We start from the raw sequence: 14,235 nt of genomic DNA on the forward strand, positions 1-14,235 counted from the left end.
ATTCATGTGTGGTGCATTTCCTCATGATGATTCTTTTACGGGGACAGTGTGGCATGTGTGGTAAGCAACCTCTACTTCACAAAAATGATTCTTGCAGGCTGGGGGACATTATAGCGAGTTTCTTTTCTAAGGGAACTATAGCAAGTGATCATTAAATTCATTAAAAATTTAGTAGAAAGTTGATCATGGGTTGGAAAGAATAGCAACCTTTCGTCAAGTTTGAGTTGCTTACCACATGTGCCACGTGGTTTTTTTTTGAATAGGACTGAAAGTGTTGCTCCAATCCCGAGCACAAATGTGGCTGCACAAAGTATAAAATTCAAAAAAGAATAGCGATGTTTTTCTTGCTGAAAATTTAAAACATTTGTCGGTGTTCACTGGGAAAATAATAAAAATATTTTAAAATTCAAAAACAGAACAGTGATTTTTTTCTTGCGGAAAATTTAAATATGTCGATGTGCATTAAAAAAAATGAAATTATGTTTTAGCACCTGGCACGTGTATGTAGCACCAAGGCCACTCGTCGTTGTCGGTGTGGCCCATCTATCTATATCTACCAGAAAAATAAATGGGAAAGGAAGTGAAAAAGGGAAAAAGAAATCGACACCTGAGAGATTCGAACTCTCGCGGGCAGAGCCCATGTACTTAGCAGGCACACGCCTTAACCACTCGGCCAAAGTGTCCCCTAATGACTATAGGAAATCTCTGGAGTGTACTTACCGGTTAAAGCCGCCTATGATCGAGATGGAAATGCCACCGTAGCACTGACGAGGGCTCGGGAGAGACGGGGACGACGCAACTGGCTGTACGGAAGGAAGCAGCGATGCTATACACACGACGCCGTGCGGACGGACTTATGCACGATAGCACATATTGAGCCGTCCATACATATTATCCAGCGCATATCAGCGGCTGAACAGCTAATCGTCTCAGTGTCGTGCACACATTCATCGTCTACATAGTAGTTTCGGGAAGGAAGTGAAGGGAGAAAGAACGTCGGCTGGTTCAAGTTTCAAGGAATACTTTGGAGAAGTGAATTGTCTAGAGGGGAAAGATGAATAGAGCCTTTGGATTGTTTTTTTTATAGCAGATTTACTTGTATTGATTTCGTATTGTGATTGTTGATTTTTTTTATAAAGTTGATCAAACTTTACAAAGTTTGACTACAAACATATCTTATATGCTGAGTAAACTCCAGAAGTTAATATAAGAGGTTTCAGAAAACATGTTATGTTAAATTAGTTACGTAGGAATCTGCAAAAAAAAAGTTACGCAGGGAGTTTTTTTTGACAGAAGGCTCACTTTATTAATTAAATAATAGTTACATCGTCCGCTAACAGTTTTATGATGAACTCAAGCGGGGCATCAACCCAAAGAGAAGGGTTATTTGCAAGTCCCCATCTAGCCAACTCATTAAACCCATTAAGCTACGCGTGAAGGCGGCCAGCTAGCTATGCCACGTGACGCAAACTGGTTGACGTCAATGAAAAAGCTTTTGTGATATTATTTTTAGCTGAAGGTGAGTAATGTTTTAAGATATTTTGTTTCCTTTTTAGATGGAGGTGATGACCCCATAAAATTTTAAAAATGAAGGGCTAAGCGAAGTGGCGCTCGCTGGTAGGCTGCGTTGGTGATTTTTTACTTCTTTTTTGAGATGGAGATGGATTTTTAAAAAATATTTTTCTAAATGTAGGTGAGGACGACATGTATTTTTTTAAATGAAAAGATGCACATAACATTCTCTCAAGCGGTGTCACCGGGTGGCGCCCCAACCACTAGTGAGCTACAAAATTTGTCTCTCTACTACACTGCTCAATATTAACCCTTCCGAAATCTAGTAAAATACTATGACAATCATCAAGAACCGGCGCTGCCACCATAGAATACCATTTGTTGCAGTTTATAGCATCCACCACCGTGCTGTTATCCGATCTCATCATCAGATTAGAGCATCCCGTATTTCTTGCTAGCTTCCGCTCCTCAAGCAAGGCAGCTGCTTCTGCTGTGAACACGTCAGCTACATGTTCCACTCTTGCCGTACATGTCGCTATAAAACTTCCCCGATGATCACGGATCACAGCTCCACATGAGCCTGCGTAGTCACCCTAGGTAAATGATACATCAACATTTAAAATTCGTCAGCTACGCAGGGAGTATCTTTTCTTTTACAATATAGTTGTTTTGTATCTCATTGTAATACTACTAATTACGATTTGCTTCATCTCGAATAAGTGTCTTTGTTTTAATACAACCTTTTTTTTTAGGAGGGATCTAATGCAACCTCTACTAAATAAAAAGCACTTTATTTGAGACGGGAGGGAGTATTTTTTTTCTACAATAATTATCATATTCGAAGATGTCCTTTGCTGTCTTTTCCTTCTTTCAGTTTGGGTTTTTTTCTGGAAGGGGAGAGAGAGAGAGAGAGAGAGAGAGAAAGCTCGCATTCAGTGTGAATCCAGGCCGTTGATGCGAAGCGTCGGGCCGCCGTTGGATAACTGAAGGGAATGTTTGCTTCGTCAGTCCTTTTGGCTTGATGGCTTCAGAATTCAGATGAGGTCCGTTGATACCCGGCGGACCGGTTGCCGGAGGAGGTGTGCTCCCGCCAGAGCCCATCCGCGCCCGCCTCAGCGTCCTCACGGCCGGCCCCCGCGCCGCTCCGCACACAGCCGTGCGGCCTTTGATCCGCACCCTACCGTCGTCGGAGCCGTCAGCGAAGGGCCCTTGGCCGATCTTTATTACTCGCTAGAAAGGGTAATCGTCGGAGCCGTCAGCCTACGCCGTGCCGCGGCGACTGCCGGCGCTGCCTCGTACACCGCCCGAGCGCGTCAACCTCCTCATCGAGCCCACCCCCTCTGCTCCTCCTCGCGATTTCCTACTTTGTTAAGTGCGAGACGACGAGTGGCCGGTGGGTACTGAGGTGTGTTCGATCAGGAGTTGCATTTGTGATTGGCACCCCCGGAGAAAATTTATGATTGCCAGAGAGTTTCTTCAGTTATTCCCCAGTTATTTGCTCTGGTTATTCCAAGTTATCTGAATTTTGCAGGCAATCGGTCACTTGTGTGCTCACTCTGGGTATCAGAGATCAACCAACCAGTGAGTGTTTTTTTTTTTTGAGCGTGAACGGCAGGTGCTCTGCCTTTGCATTATAGAAGAGGGAAAGTGGTCCAGTTAATAGGGAAACCAGACCCGAAAACCATACAACACGCGGTTAATATGGGAAACCGGCAAAAACCACACCCAACAACTCATGGCACATCATCTGTGCCGGAAACAAGAGCCCCCAGACCTAGGAATGGAGGCCAGTGAGTGTTTGAGATTCCTCAACTTGCATTTTATATAACGGACACAAAAGCTTAGAATCCTGGGAGTTCGTTGTGAAGCAGTGATCAGTTTCCTCCGGATGATTCTTCAGCTGTAAGTTTGTGAGATGTGACTGCTATTGCTGTTCTGTAATATACTGCAAGTTTTTTTGGTATGCTCCTCCAGTAGCCCTTTTTTGCTTTGAATAAGCTAGGCATAATGTAAATATTCGACCTGCCTTGGGTTTAATTACCTTGCCACTTCTGGGACTTACAATGCAAAGTTGGTCGATCTGTCGATAAGGCCTTCCTTTCATCTAAACAAATCTTGGGGTCGCTGTCGAAAAATATTTTTGATGATTTAGACCATGTTGATTTTATTCAGTACAACCTGTTGAAATGCAGAGCAGGTGCTTAGAATCAGCAGTGAATTGAGATTAACAAACATTGCTAATACTATGCATGATTAAATAATAACCGACGTATATTCATCAAGCTCTTCGTAGCTGAAGATACATAGTTTTTTTGTAGATAATGTACTCAAGATACATACCCTGCATATAATTTTGGGTGATACAGAGCATCCCATATTGTGATGCAACACTACAGTTCAGGCATACAATGGCCTATACTCTTGTATTATGTAGCATCTACTCCCCTTGAGAACTTTCTGGCCTAAACCTTCTTCCGCCCCATCCACCCTCCATTTGACAGTTGAAATATGTAGCGGCCACAATGTTGAGGTGGTACTGGCGTGCGAGGCTCCTGCAGCTGAAGTTGTGCCGCATGTCCGGCGCAAAAACTGTCCCCCTACCTAGTTGCTGGAACAGCACAAATACCATCCGGTGGATGCCAGATCTTGGCTCCGGTCTTTCATAAACCACAAGCTCTTGGCCTGCAAGAGAACCATGGCATTAGTTAGTCATTAATCACTCAAGAATTTAAAGAGTAATTCCACGTATCTATATTGTTGAATTATGATAACTCAGTGCACAAGTTCGGTTTTGTGCATGTGAAAAAAATAAATCAAGTATAAATGAAAGATAGGAAAAGGCGTTTCTGAAGTATACCACGGTTATAAGATCCCTGTGTTGTAGGCTGTACAATGGACTTGTCTTAAAGATTTCTTTTGGAAATATGCATGTCGTTTTACGCATTGATAGTTATTATTTTTCTAGTATTAAGATTCCAATTGTTAATGATGACCCAACTTTGAAATAACTTTTACCTGATTTAAGTGATAGACCTATCTGTTAGTTCTATGGTAGGCAACAAGTTTGAGGCAATTTTTTTTTTTTGGGAATGTGAGGCAAAGAACTTAACAAGTGATACTTTCCACCTCCACAAATTCAGCTAAACCTGCAAAATCAAATGGCACAAATTGTTATGCAGAACATCATACCAAAGCTGACACCAGTTGTTCCAGGGATGTCTGACACCATCCTACATAGGAGTGGAGATATATCATAATGAGATAAAATTATATAGGAACACATATGAAAAATGTGGGGCAGAAAACAAATGGGTAGGGAGTCATATTGACGAGAATATAAACATGTTGCATTTAATTAATTTACCAGTGCAAATACTCCCTTAGTGTTGGGTGGCTTGGGCTTGGGGCATCTGGATCGACCAGCATCTTTTCGAGTCAAAGAGAAACTAAAACAAGTTAACATATACTGTAGTAATTATGTTTGAGTATGCTAAGAGTAAATTAATCACCTGCGATACCTTTTGTTTCTAAGAAATTCTTCACAACAATACTACTACTAAACGATGTGGGAGGGTTAGATAACTGAAGAAGTCGCGTGTACTGCCCACTGTAGTCCAGATAGAAGTTTACCAGGGTGTAGAGAAGTCTCATGTCATTGCCACCAACATCAACTCGCGGCTTGCTTACGACTGCGGATGGTCTCAGGTCAGCACCTCGCAGAAGTAGCCTGTTGTTGTAGTCTATGCTGAGTGGGACAGTTGATGTAAACGGATCCAACACATCATGTATAACCTGAGCCACAACCAAGGGATCCACTGCGGACGTATGCATGCTGGACGAGGGCAACCGCCTCTTTTTCTCCGCTATTCTGTTGACCTAGCTCTCCACGGACCGGCTGAAGAATTGTTGTTTCTATGCATCGACTACTTGTATGGCTCGCGATGAGGCTCTCAGGCTCTTGATATTTCATATGTGGACGTAGTGTAGGTAACATGTTTGGGTTCTCATTGGAACTATCAAGTCATTCAAGTCATGACCCATCCCAAGTGATGAGAAAGAATATCTCCAGGAAGAAAGCGACTGGGGCGTCCTTGATATTAGTAGTACCTTTGTACTTGTACACATGACGGACGGCCTTGATATTCGCCGATTAATTAGATCCTGAGCTTTATGGGGGTGCACTGGAAGACTAGAACATGTTAGAATTAATCTTGTCATTATGGTTAAACACATGCAATTGAGAGATGCATGCAAGAGAGAACAAGTCAAATTGAATTGGTTTTGACTAATGCATGCATGCATGCATTCTGGCTGGCTGTACAAGAGCTACACGCTGCATGCATGAAACCTCTGGCTAGGCTGGTATTACTCGTTAATGAAATGAAGTACTACTAGTAAGAGCCAAGGAACGAGAGAAGAAGTTCAAGTTGAGTTTGAAGAGAGGCTAGGTAGCTGGATGCTGCATGCTTGTCGGCAGCACAAGAAAGTGCTGTAGTAGCTGATAGTTTGTCGGAAAATATCGAGGATGTATGCATAACCTTAGCTAGCAAGGCAGAAGGGAGCCAAACTCAAATTTACTAGCGAGGAAAGGCTTAGCTTTGTACATAACTTTGTTTTCCAATTGTTCTACGGTTAGGGCTTCAAAAAGAAAAAGAAAAAGAAATGTTTAGCTTTGTACACAACTTTGTTTTATTAATGAAAACCATCGTAGAACAATTGTTCTGCGATCAGGGCTTCAAAAAAATATATATGAAGGGAAGCCTTAGCTGTTAAGCAATGCTGTCGCTGCGGTAAATCGTCATAGTATCATGTGTTAGACTGTATAGGTATACGTAGACTTGTGTATACGTGTTGTACTTGTACTTATACCCTTTGGTACTTATATATAATGAGATAGTCGCATCCCTCAAGGGTGTCGAGCAGTTGCCCCAATATCCTGGTTCTAACATGGTATCAGACTAGGGTTTCCCGTCTTCCGCTGCAACCCTTGCGCCGCCGCCGATCGCTGCTGCGCCGCCGCCGATCGTTGCCGCCGCCTCGCCCGATGGCCTCCGCACACTCCGCCGCTGCCTCGGCTTCCTCCCCTGCTGGCGCGCCGGTCGCCCCCTCGTCGCCCTTCCTCGCGCCCCCCCCGCTCGCCACGGCTTGGTGGCAGCCGTCGCTGCCCGCCGAAGGCCATCTGCAGGGCGGGCAGGGCGGGCAGGAGCAGGGCGGGCCGGGCCTTCCCCAGCCGCCGATCGCTACTGGCGGCGCCTCGCCCTCGACCTTCGCCTTCGCGCCGCCACCTCTTCGCGGCGCCGCGCCGTCCGCCTACGGGGCGGCTCCCCAACCCTACGGAGCCCCTCCGCCCTACTATGGCGCGACCCCGACCTACGCTCCGTGGTACGGCGCCCCTGCACCAACCTACGGCGCCGCGCCACCGATGCCTTCCACCTGGCCGACGCCTCCGTCATCACAGACGGCGTTGTCGCCCTATGGCGCGGCCTACGGCGCCGCACCCGCCGTGTCTTCGGTGGCCCCGCCTGGTCCGGTCGATGCCCCTTCTGGTCCTGGCTACGAGGCGTCCTTGGCCCTCGCTCCCCATGATGTGCAGAACATGGGTCCCCATGCGGGTTATGCTCCAGCGCCATCGCCGTTCTACTTCTCGCATCTACTTCCGGTGAAGCTTACACCGGACAACTACCTGTCCTGGCGGGCGCAGGTGCTACCTCTCCTACGGAGTCGCTACTTGGAGGGCTATGTTGATGGCTCTATCCCGTGCCCGCCGCCGTATCACCCGGCTCATCATGTGTGGGTGGCTCAAGACCAGGCGATACTTTCAGCCATCCAGTCCTCGCTAACTCCGAGCGTGTCGTCGCTTGTCATCTTCGCCGCGACATCCCGGGAGGCTTGGTCTGCACTTCACAGCAGTTTTGCCTCTCAGTCTCAGGCGCGTGCTCACTCTATCCGCACTGAGTTGGGGGAGACCAAGCTTGGAGGCCTCACCATCACGGAGTACTTCAACAAGATGTCAGGTCTTGCAGACACGCTGGCCTCCATTGGCCAGCCCCTTGGAGATGAGGACTTCACCACTCATGTGCTCAATGGCCTCGATGATGACTATGACAATCTCATTGAGAACGTCCATGGGCGCGAGGCGCCTCTCCCGCCGCGAGAACTGTATGCGCGGCTCCTTGGTCGCGAACAGCGCATCAAAGTGCGTCGATCTACTCCGAGTTTTGCCTCTGCTAACGCCGCAACCCGTGGCAAATCGCAGAAGCCGTCGCTCCTTGCCAAGCCGGCGGGCGCATCTCAGCCCTCACGGGGCGCCGCGCCATCCATTACAGGAGGATCACGGCCGGTGGCTTGCTGCCCCAGTTGTGGTGCTCAGCAGGCGTGCCAGCTGTGTGGGATTGAGCGCCACATAGCTTCTCGCTGTCATCGCCGCTACAAGCAAGATTTCCTTGGCCTTGGCAACAATGGCAAGGGGAATGAAAAACAGGCGGCCGCTGCGGTGGTGGGTCATGAGCACGGGCGTACTCCATCCTACTCGATTGATCCCTCGTGGTACATGGACACGGGAGCTACCAACCACCTCACCAACGACATGAGCAAGCTCTCGGTCCAGGAGCCATATCGCGGTCATGATCAGGTGCACACCGCCAACGGAGCAGGTATGCGCATCTCCCATGTTGGTCAGGCATCCCTTCTTGCACACAATTCACGAAAACTGCATTTGTCTAACATCCTTCGTATTCCCACTGCTTCGCGTAGTTTGTTGTCTGTTCCACAACTTACTCGTGACAATAATGTCCTTACTGAATTTCACCCTTTTCGTTTCTTTATCAAGGATCGGGACACGAGGGCCGTTCTGCTTAGCGGTCGTCTTCGCCGTGGCTTGTATGCACTTGACGCGCCAACCGCACCTCCCATGCAGTTTTCTCCTCAGGCGTTCAGTGGTGTTCGTGTCTCACCTACACATTGGCACGCGCGACTTGGTCATCCTGCCGCTCCCATAGTCCGTCATGTGTTACATCGTCATGAGCTACCAGTTGTGTCAAATAAAACTGCTGAAACTATTTGTGATGCCTGTCAGCAGGGCAAGAGTCACCAACTCCCGTTTTCAGAGTCTAGTCGTGTTGTGAAACATCCTCTTGAGCTTATTTTTTCCGATGTATGGGGTCATGCCCAAACGTCTGTTAGCGGCCATAATTATTATGTCAGTTTCATTGATGCTTACAGTCGGTTTACCTGGCTCTATCTTATTAAGAAAAAAATCTGATGTGTTTCTCCAGTTTCAAGCACACGTTGAGCGTCTCCTTCGCCAGAAAATTATTCATGTCCAAAGCGACTAGGGGGGGGGGGTGAATATCACAACCTCAACTCGTTCTTTAACAAGCTTGGGATTACACACCGTGTGTCTTGCCCCCATACGCATCAGCAGAATGGGACTGCCGAACGTAAGCATCGTCACCTTGTAGAAACTGGCATCACCTTATTAGCTCATGCCTCCGTACCTTTTAGGTTCTGGAGTGATGCTTTCTCCACTGCCTGTTTTTTGATCAATAGGCTGCCTTCACAACTACTGAATATGAAAACCCCACTTGAACTCTTGCTCAATGAAATCCCAGACTACACCTTTCTCAAAGTCTTCGGGTGTGCCTGTTGGCCTCATTTGCGTCCATATAATAAACATAAGCTAGAGTTTCGGTCGAAAAAGTGTGTTTTTCTTGGGTATAGTTCCCTTCACAAAGGGTACAAATGCCTACATGTTCCCACCAATCGCGTTTACATTTCTCGTGACGTTGTTTTTGATGAGAATGTGTTTCCCTTTCGTGCACTTCCGAATACCTCTATCACTCTTATGCCAGACGCTTCTTCTACCACACCTGTGCCTGATCAATTTGTGGATGTTGCATATGCTCCTGTGTTGCTCCCTAACCATGCTGCAGGTGTTGGCCGTGGCGCTCGTCTCGAGCTCCTTGAGGAACAAGCACCGGCGCGTCCGGAGGACGATCGCGTGCATGGGGCATGCATACCGGGCGGTACTCCGCAACCCGCGAGAGCTGCGCCCGCGGTTGCCTCGCGGGCCTCGCCCGACGCTGCTCCACGAGCGTCGCCCTCGCCCGCCTCGTGGGAGTCGCCCGAGCCGGCCTCGCAGGAGGTCGCTCCTGGGCCAGCCACGCCATGCTCGCATGGGCCGGCTTCGGCTCCCGATGGGCCGGCCACCCCAGGATCGCCTGCTCCTTCCGCGCCCAGCGGCTCCGGCGTGGACCTGGGCGACGTGGCCGTGTCGGGCGCCACACCGCCCGCCTCTCTGACGCCCGGTGGCTCTGGCGTGAGCCCTGGCGACTCGGGGTCGCCTCTTTCGTCGCCTGCATCATGCCCTGCGTCGCCACCACAACCTGCTGCTCCTCGACATCGCACGCGCAGTCAGACCGGTGTTTTTCAGCCTAAGATTCGGACCGATGGGACTGTTGCGTGGCTCGCCGCGGGCATGGCTCATGCTGCTGCGGATCCCACTGCTGAGCCTTGCCACTTTCAGGCTGCACTAGGCATTCCCCACTAGCGTGCCGTGATGGAACAGGAGTTTCAAGCATTGCTCAAGAATGACACCTGGCAGCTTGTTCCTCCAGTGTCTGGAGTCAATATCATTGACTCTAAGTGGGTGTTTAAAGTTAAACGGCATGCTGATGGCTCCATCGAGCGTTACAAGGCAAGGCTAGTGGCTAAGGGCTTCAAACAGAGGTATGGTCTTGACTATGAAGACACGTTCAGTCCAGTTATCAAGCCCACTACCATTCGTCTACTACTATCCCTTGCTGTTACTCGAGGATGGTTTCTTCGTCAGCTTGATGTGCAGAACGCTTTTTTGCATGGAGTTTTGGAGGAGGAGGTTTATACGCGTCAGCCACCAGGGTTTGTGGATCCTGCACGTCCTAATCATCTCTGTCGTCTTTTTAAGGCGCTCTATGGTCTTAAGCAGGCTCCCCGTGCCTGGCATGCACGTCTTGGTTCGGTTTTGCGAGCACTTGGGTTCATTCCTTCTACTGCTGACACATCACTGTTTCTTCTTCAACGCCCTGAGGTTACGATGTATTTACTGGTCTATGTTGATGATATTATTCTCATCAGTTCCTCAGATGCCGCGGCAGACCGTCTTGTGGCTGCATTGAGTGGTGATTTTGCTGTCAAGGATCTCGGTGCTCTGCACTTCTTTCTTGGTCTGGAGGTTTCACGGTCTTCTGCTGGAGTCACTCTTACTCAGAAGAAGTACGCTCTGGATTTGTTGCGTCGTGCTGGTATGCTGCAGTGTAAACCTGTCACTACTCCTATGTCTGCCACTGATCGGTTGTCTGCTTTTGATGGAGACCCTCTCTCCTCTGATGATGCCACTGAGTACTGCAGTCTTGTTGGAGGCCTGCAATATCTTACTATCACCAGACCAGACGTCTCTTATGCAGTCAACCGTGTCTGTCAGTTTCTTCATGCGCCCACAACATCCCATTGGTCAGCTGTGAAGCGCATTCTGCGTTATATATGTCTCACTGCATCTCATGGTTTGCTCCTCCAGCGTGCACCGTCTTATGAGATCTCAGCCTTCTTCGATGCAGACTGGGCTGGTAGTCCTGATGACCGGCGATCCACGGGGGGGGGGGGGGGGGGTATGCAGTGTTTCTTGGCCCCAACTTGATTGCCTGGAATGCTCGCAAGCAGGCTACGGTGTCTCGCAGCAGCACAGAAGCCGAGTACAAAGCAGTTGCTGATGCGACAGCTGAGATCATTTTGGTTCAGTCCTTGCTGAGGGAGTTGCGAGTTCCTTCGGTTCATTCTCCAGTGCTTTGGTGTGATAATATTGGTGCTACATACTTGTCATCTAACCCAGTGTTTCATGCTCAGACAAAACATATTGAGGTTGACTATCACTTTGTTCGAGAGCGTGTTGCACAGAAGCTACTTAGCATCAAGTTCATATCATCAAAGGATCAACTTGCTGACATCTTCATGAAGCCTCTTCCACAACCACAGTTTGTAGGCTGCAGGCGCAATCTTAACGTAGTTTGTACTTCAGGCCACAGTTAAGATTGAGGGAGGATGTTAGACTGTATATGTATACGTAGACTTGTGTATACGTGTTGTACTTGTACTTGTACCCTTTGGTACTTATATATAATGAGATAGCCGCACCCCTCAAGGGTGTCGAGCAGTTGCCCCAATATCCTGGTTCTAACATCATGCTTGTACGGTCTGGATTGGTACCAGTGATGAAATGGTAGAGAACTTATGCAAATTCTTGGACACGGTTTTGTGGCGGCTTGGCGGTGTACTTGACTATCGGACATGATTCATGGAAACAGGCAGATTTTCAATACATTTCCAACATTTAGGACAAAAAAATAAATCCAACCCTAACCTATCCTCCGACGGCGCCCCGTCGTTCACTTACTTTGTATTTCGCATAGGCGACCACATCCTTCATCTGTCGTCTTCATGTACGGCAGCGGGGTTAAGGCCCGTGAAGTGGAGGTGCGATCTCCGGCGAGGAAGAGTAGGACATGGGAGACAGACCGACCCACTTGGGACACAATGCCCTGCCGCATCCCATGCCCTACTTAGCCACGGAGGAGTATGCGACCTGTCCGTCGCCAGTGCCGGTGGATGTGAGACCGATGATGGACGTGGACGGTCCATCACTGTCCACCTGCCACGCGCGCCCCAAAAGTTGGACGGCGGCACATATGATGCGCAATTGGTTGCGTTGGAGTCCTGGACCATCTGTTGGAATTTTGCTAGTAGGCCTTTGGCCCAAAGCCCAACTAAAATTTTGAAATTCTCTTGCCTCATTCATGCACATATGTGAGTGGAGTGAGTGAGACTAAAGTTTAGTCCCACCACGTAAGTTGAGTGAGAGTTGCACCTCTTTATAAGATGAGCTCTTCTATCACTTGTATGAGCATGAGAAGAGGAGACCTACACGCGTGCTCCTTCTCCTCGCTCGCCACGCCACGCCACGCCACGCCACGCCTCGACACGATAAGTTGCGGGGTTGAGCTGAGTCGAGGACAGAGCTATGCACATTGTCTATATTTTTGCTGCTCGGGGAAAATTAATTAGTCATTAATTAATAATTAACGGACGCGTAAATTACTGAACCATTTCCGATTCTTTTGGATCGCGACTCGGGCGTGGGGTTTATTCCCACGACCTACCCGGCCCGCACTATATAGTCAGGCAGACGTCTACCCTACACTAGTGCAGAATTAGGCTTTAGCGCTGGTTCATAAGGGCCTTTAGTGCCGGTTCTATAACCGGCACTAAAGGGTGGGGACTAAACCCCCCCCCCCTTTAGTACCGGTTCGGCACGAACTGACACTAAAGTGCCACCACGTGGCACGAGCCAGGCCAGGGTGCGGGTAGATCATTAGTAACTGGTACTAAATGTTTGGGGGGTTTTGGTTTTATTTTTTATTTTCCTTTAATTTTGTGTTTTCAATTTAATTTAGTGAATTTTTACATTATAATGAGTTGTTAAATCATTAGGTAAAAGTACCACAGATTAGTTTCGACTGGATGCATGTGGATCCTGGCAGCTAAGTGATCAAGTATATGCCATATCGATCACTTAGGTGATCAAGGTAATATGGATATGGCATATACTTGATCAGTTAGCTAGGATCCATCCAGTTGAAACTAATCCGTGGTTTCTTTCATAAATGATATAATAACTCATCAACATCATCATCATCATCATCGTCGTCATCATCATTATATTAATATAAAAACTCTTGCATCATATCATCACCAACAACAGTATATACTAGCTAGCTAAAAATCATCATAGTCGTCATTACCACTATTTAATCATCATAGTCATTACAACTATCTAATCACCACCAATACTAGCTTAAAGAAAAAACATTCACTTGTACCAGAAGCAAAGATATCATTGATTTCAACATGGTCATGATATTATAAGCATTCATAACACCACAAAGCAAATCACTCTTTGAGATTAAGTTCAGGACGAAAAACACGAATATAAGAGGACAACTACTAAGAGCATGAACTAGCTAATCACTCCTGCTGATCTCTCTCAGGTAAAATAGTATAGAACATGTATAGCTCTCCTGATTCATCATATTGGAGCATGCAGATGAACCTGTCTCCTAATCGTGGGCTGCGCTTCTGATTGCTGCCCCTAGTACTTCTCTGCGATCGTTAACAATTTTGCTCCAATCTTTCACCATTAAGCATTCCTCGTTTTTAGAAATCCTGAATGCACTCATGTGCAATGTAGGATGTCTTGGCCGTAAGCTAACCATTGACATGCGATCTTTAGTCTCGATCCACTAAGGCACAACTGTCATCGGGAGTCCCTAGTGAAGAACATTGTATAGTAATATACTTAGCAATGAAAGTTTAGCTTGAAAAATAATGTATGCAAAAGATGCACTGAGGACAAATAGTAAAAATCATACCATCTTTCCTAAATAGATGTGACCGTAGTTCAATACGATCACTATTGGTCGCACATTTTGAGTACTAAGATTTTCAAATTCAGGAAAATAATTTCTCTTGACAGCATCAAGATCCTCAAGTCATGAAACATAATGACTTGTCTCCTCGCAGTTTAGTTTAGCCCCGGGACAGTGGACGGTCCTGTCTACCAAGCGCCGGACATGTTTGCTTGAATGGAAATAAGCTGTCAATAGAAATTAGTTGTCAACTATTTTTGAATAAACA

General features: G+C 47.5%; 1 protein-coding gene and 1 non-coding gene across 3 annotated transcripts; both read right to left on the minus strand.

Moving 5' to 3' along the window:
* Positions 1-601: 601 nt before the first annotated feature.
* Positions 602-683, minus strand: TRNAS-GCU (transfer RNA serine (anticodon GCU)). Its single transcript has one exon. It is a non-coding gene; the product is annotated as a tRNA-Ser (tRNA).
* Positions 684-3,880: 3,197 nt separating this feature from the next.
* Positions 3,881-13,628, minus strand: LOC125507639 (protein RICE FLOWERING LOCUS T 1-like). Of its 2 annotated transcripts, XM_087525155.1 has the most exons (5): positions 13,616-13,628; positions 5,143-5,327; positions 4,877-4,938; positions 4,702-4,742; positions 3,881-4,194 (listed from the first exon to the last, which is right to left on the minus strand). In XM_087525155.1, exons 1-5 carry the CDS (start codon positions 13,626-13,628, stop codon positions 3,950-3,952), a joined length of 546 nt encoding a protein of 181 aa, XP_087381281.1. In that variant the 3' UTR covers positions 3,881-3,949. The 2 variants fall into 2 exon arrangements, with proteins under 2 accessions (XP_087381281.1, XP_048528116.1); XM_048672159.2 differs by lacking the exon at positions 13,616-13,628 and having other exon boundaries at positions 5,143-5,343.
* Positions 13,629-14,235: the final 607 nt, after the last annotated feature.

This window comes from Triticum urartu, chromosome 5A (genome assembly GCF_056163025.1).
Source record: "Triticum urartu cultivar PI428250 chromosome 5A, HENAU_Tu73, whole genome shotgun sequence".
Lineage (NCBI taxonomy): Eukaryota > Viridiplantae > Streptophyta > Magnoliopsida > Poales > Poaceae > Triticum > Triticum urartu.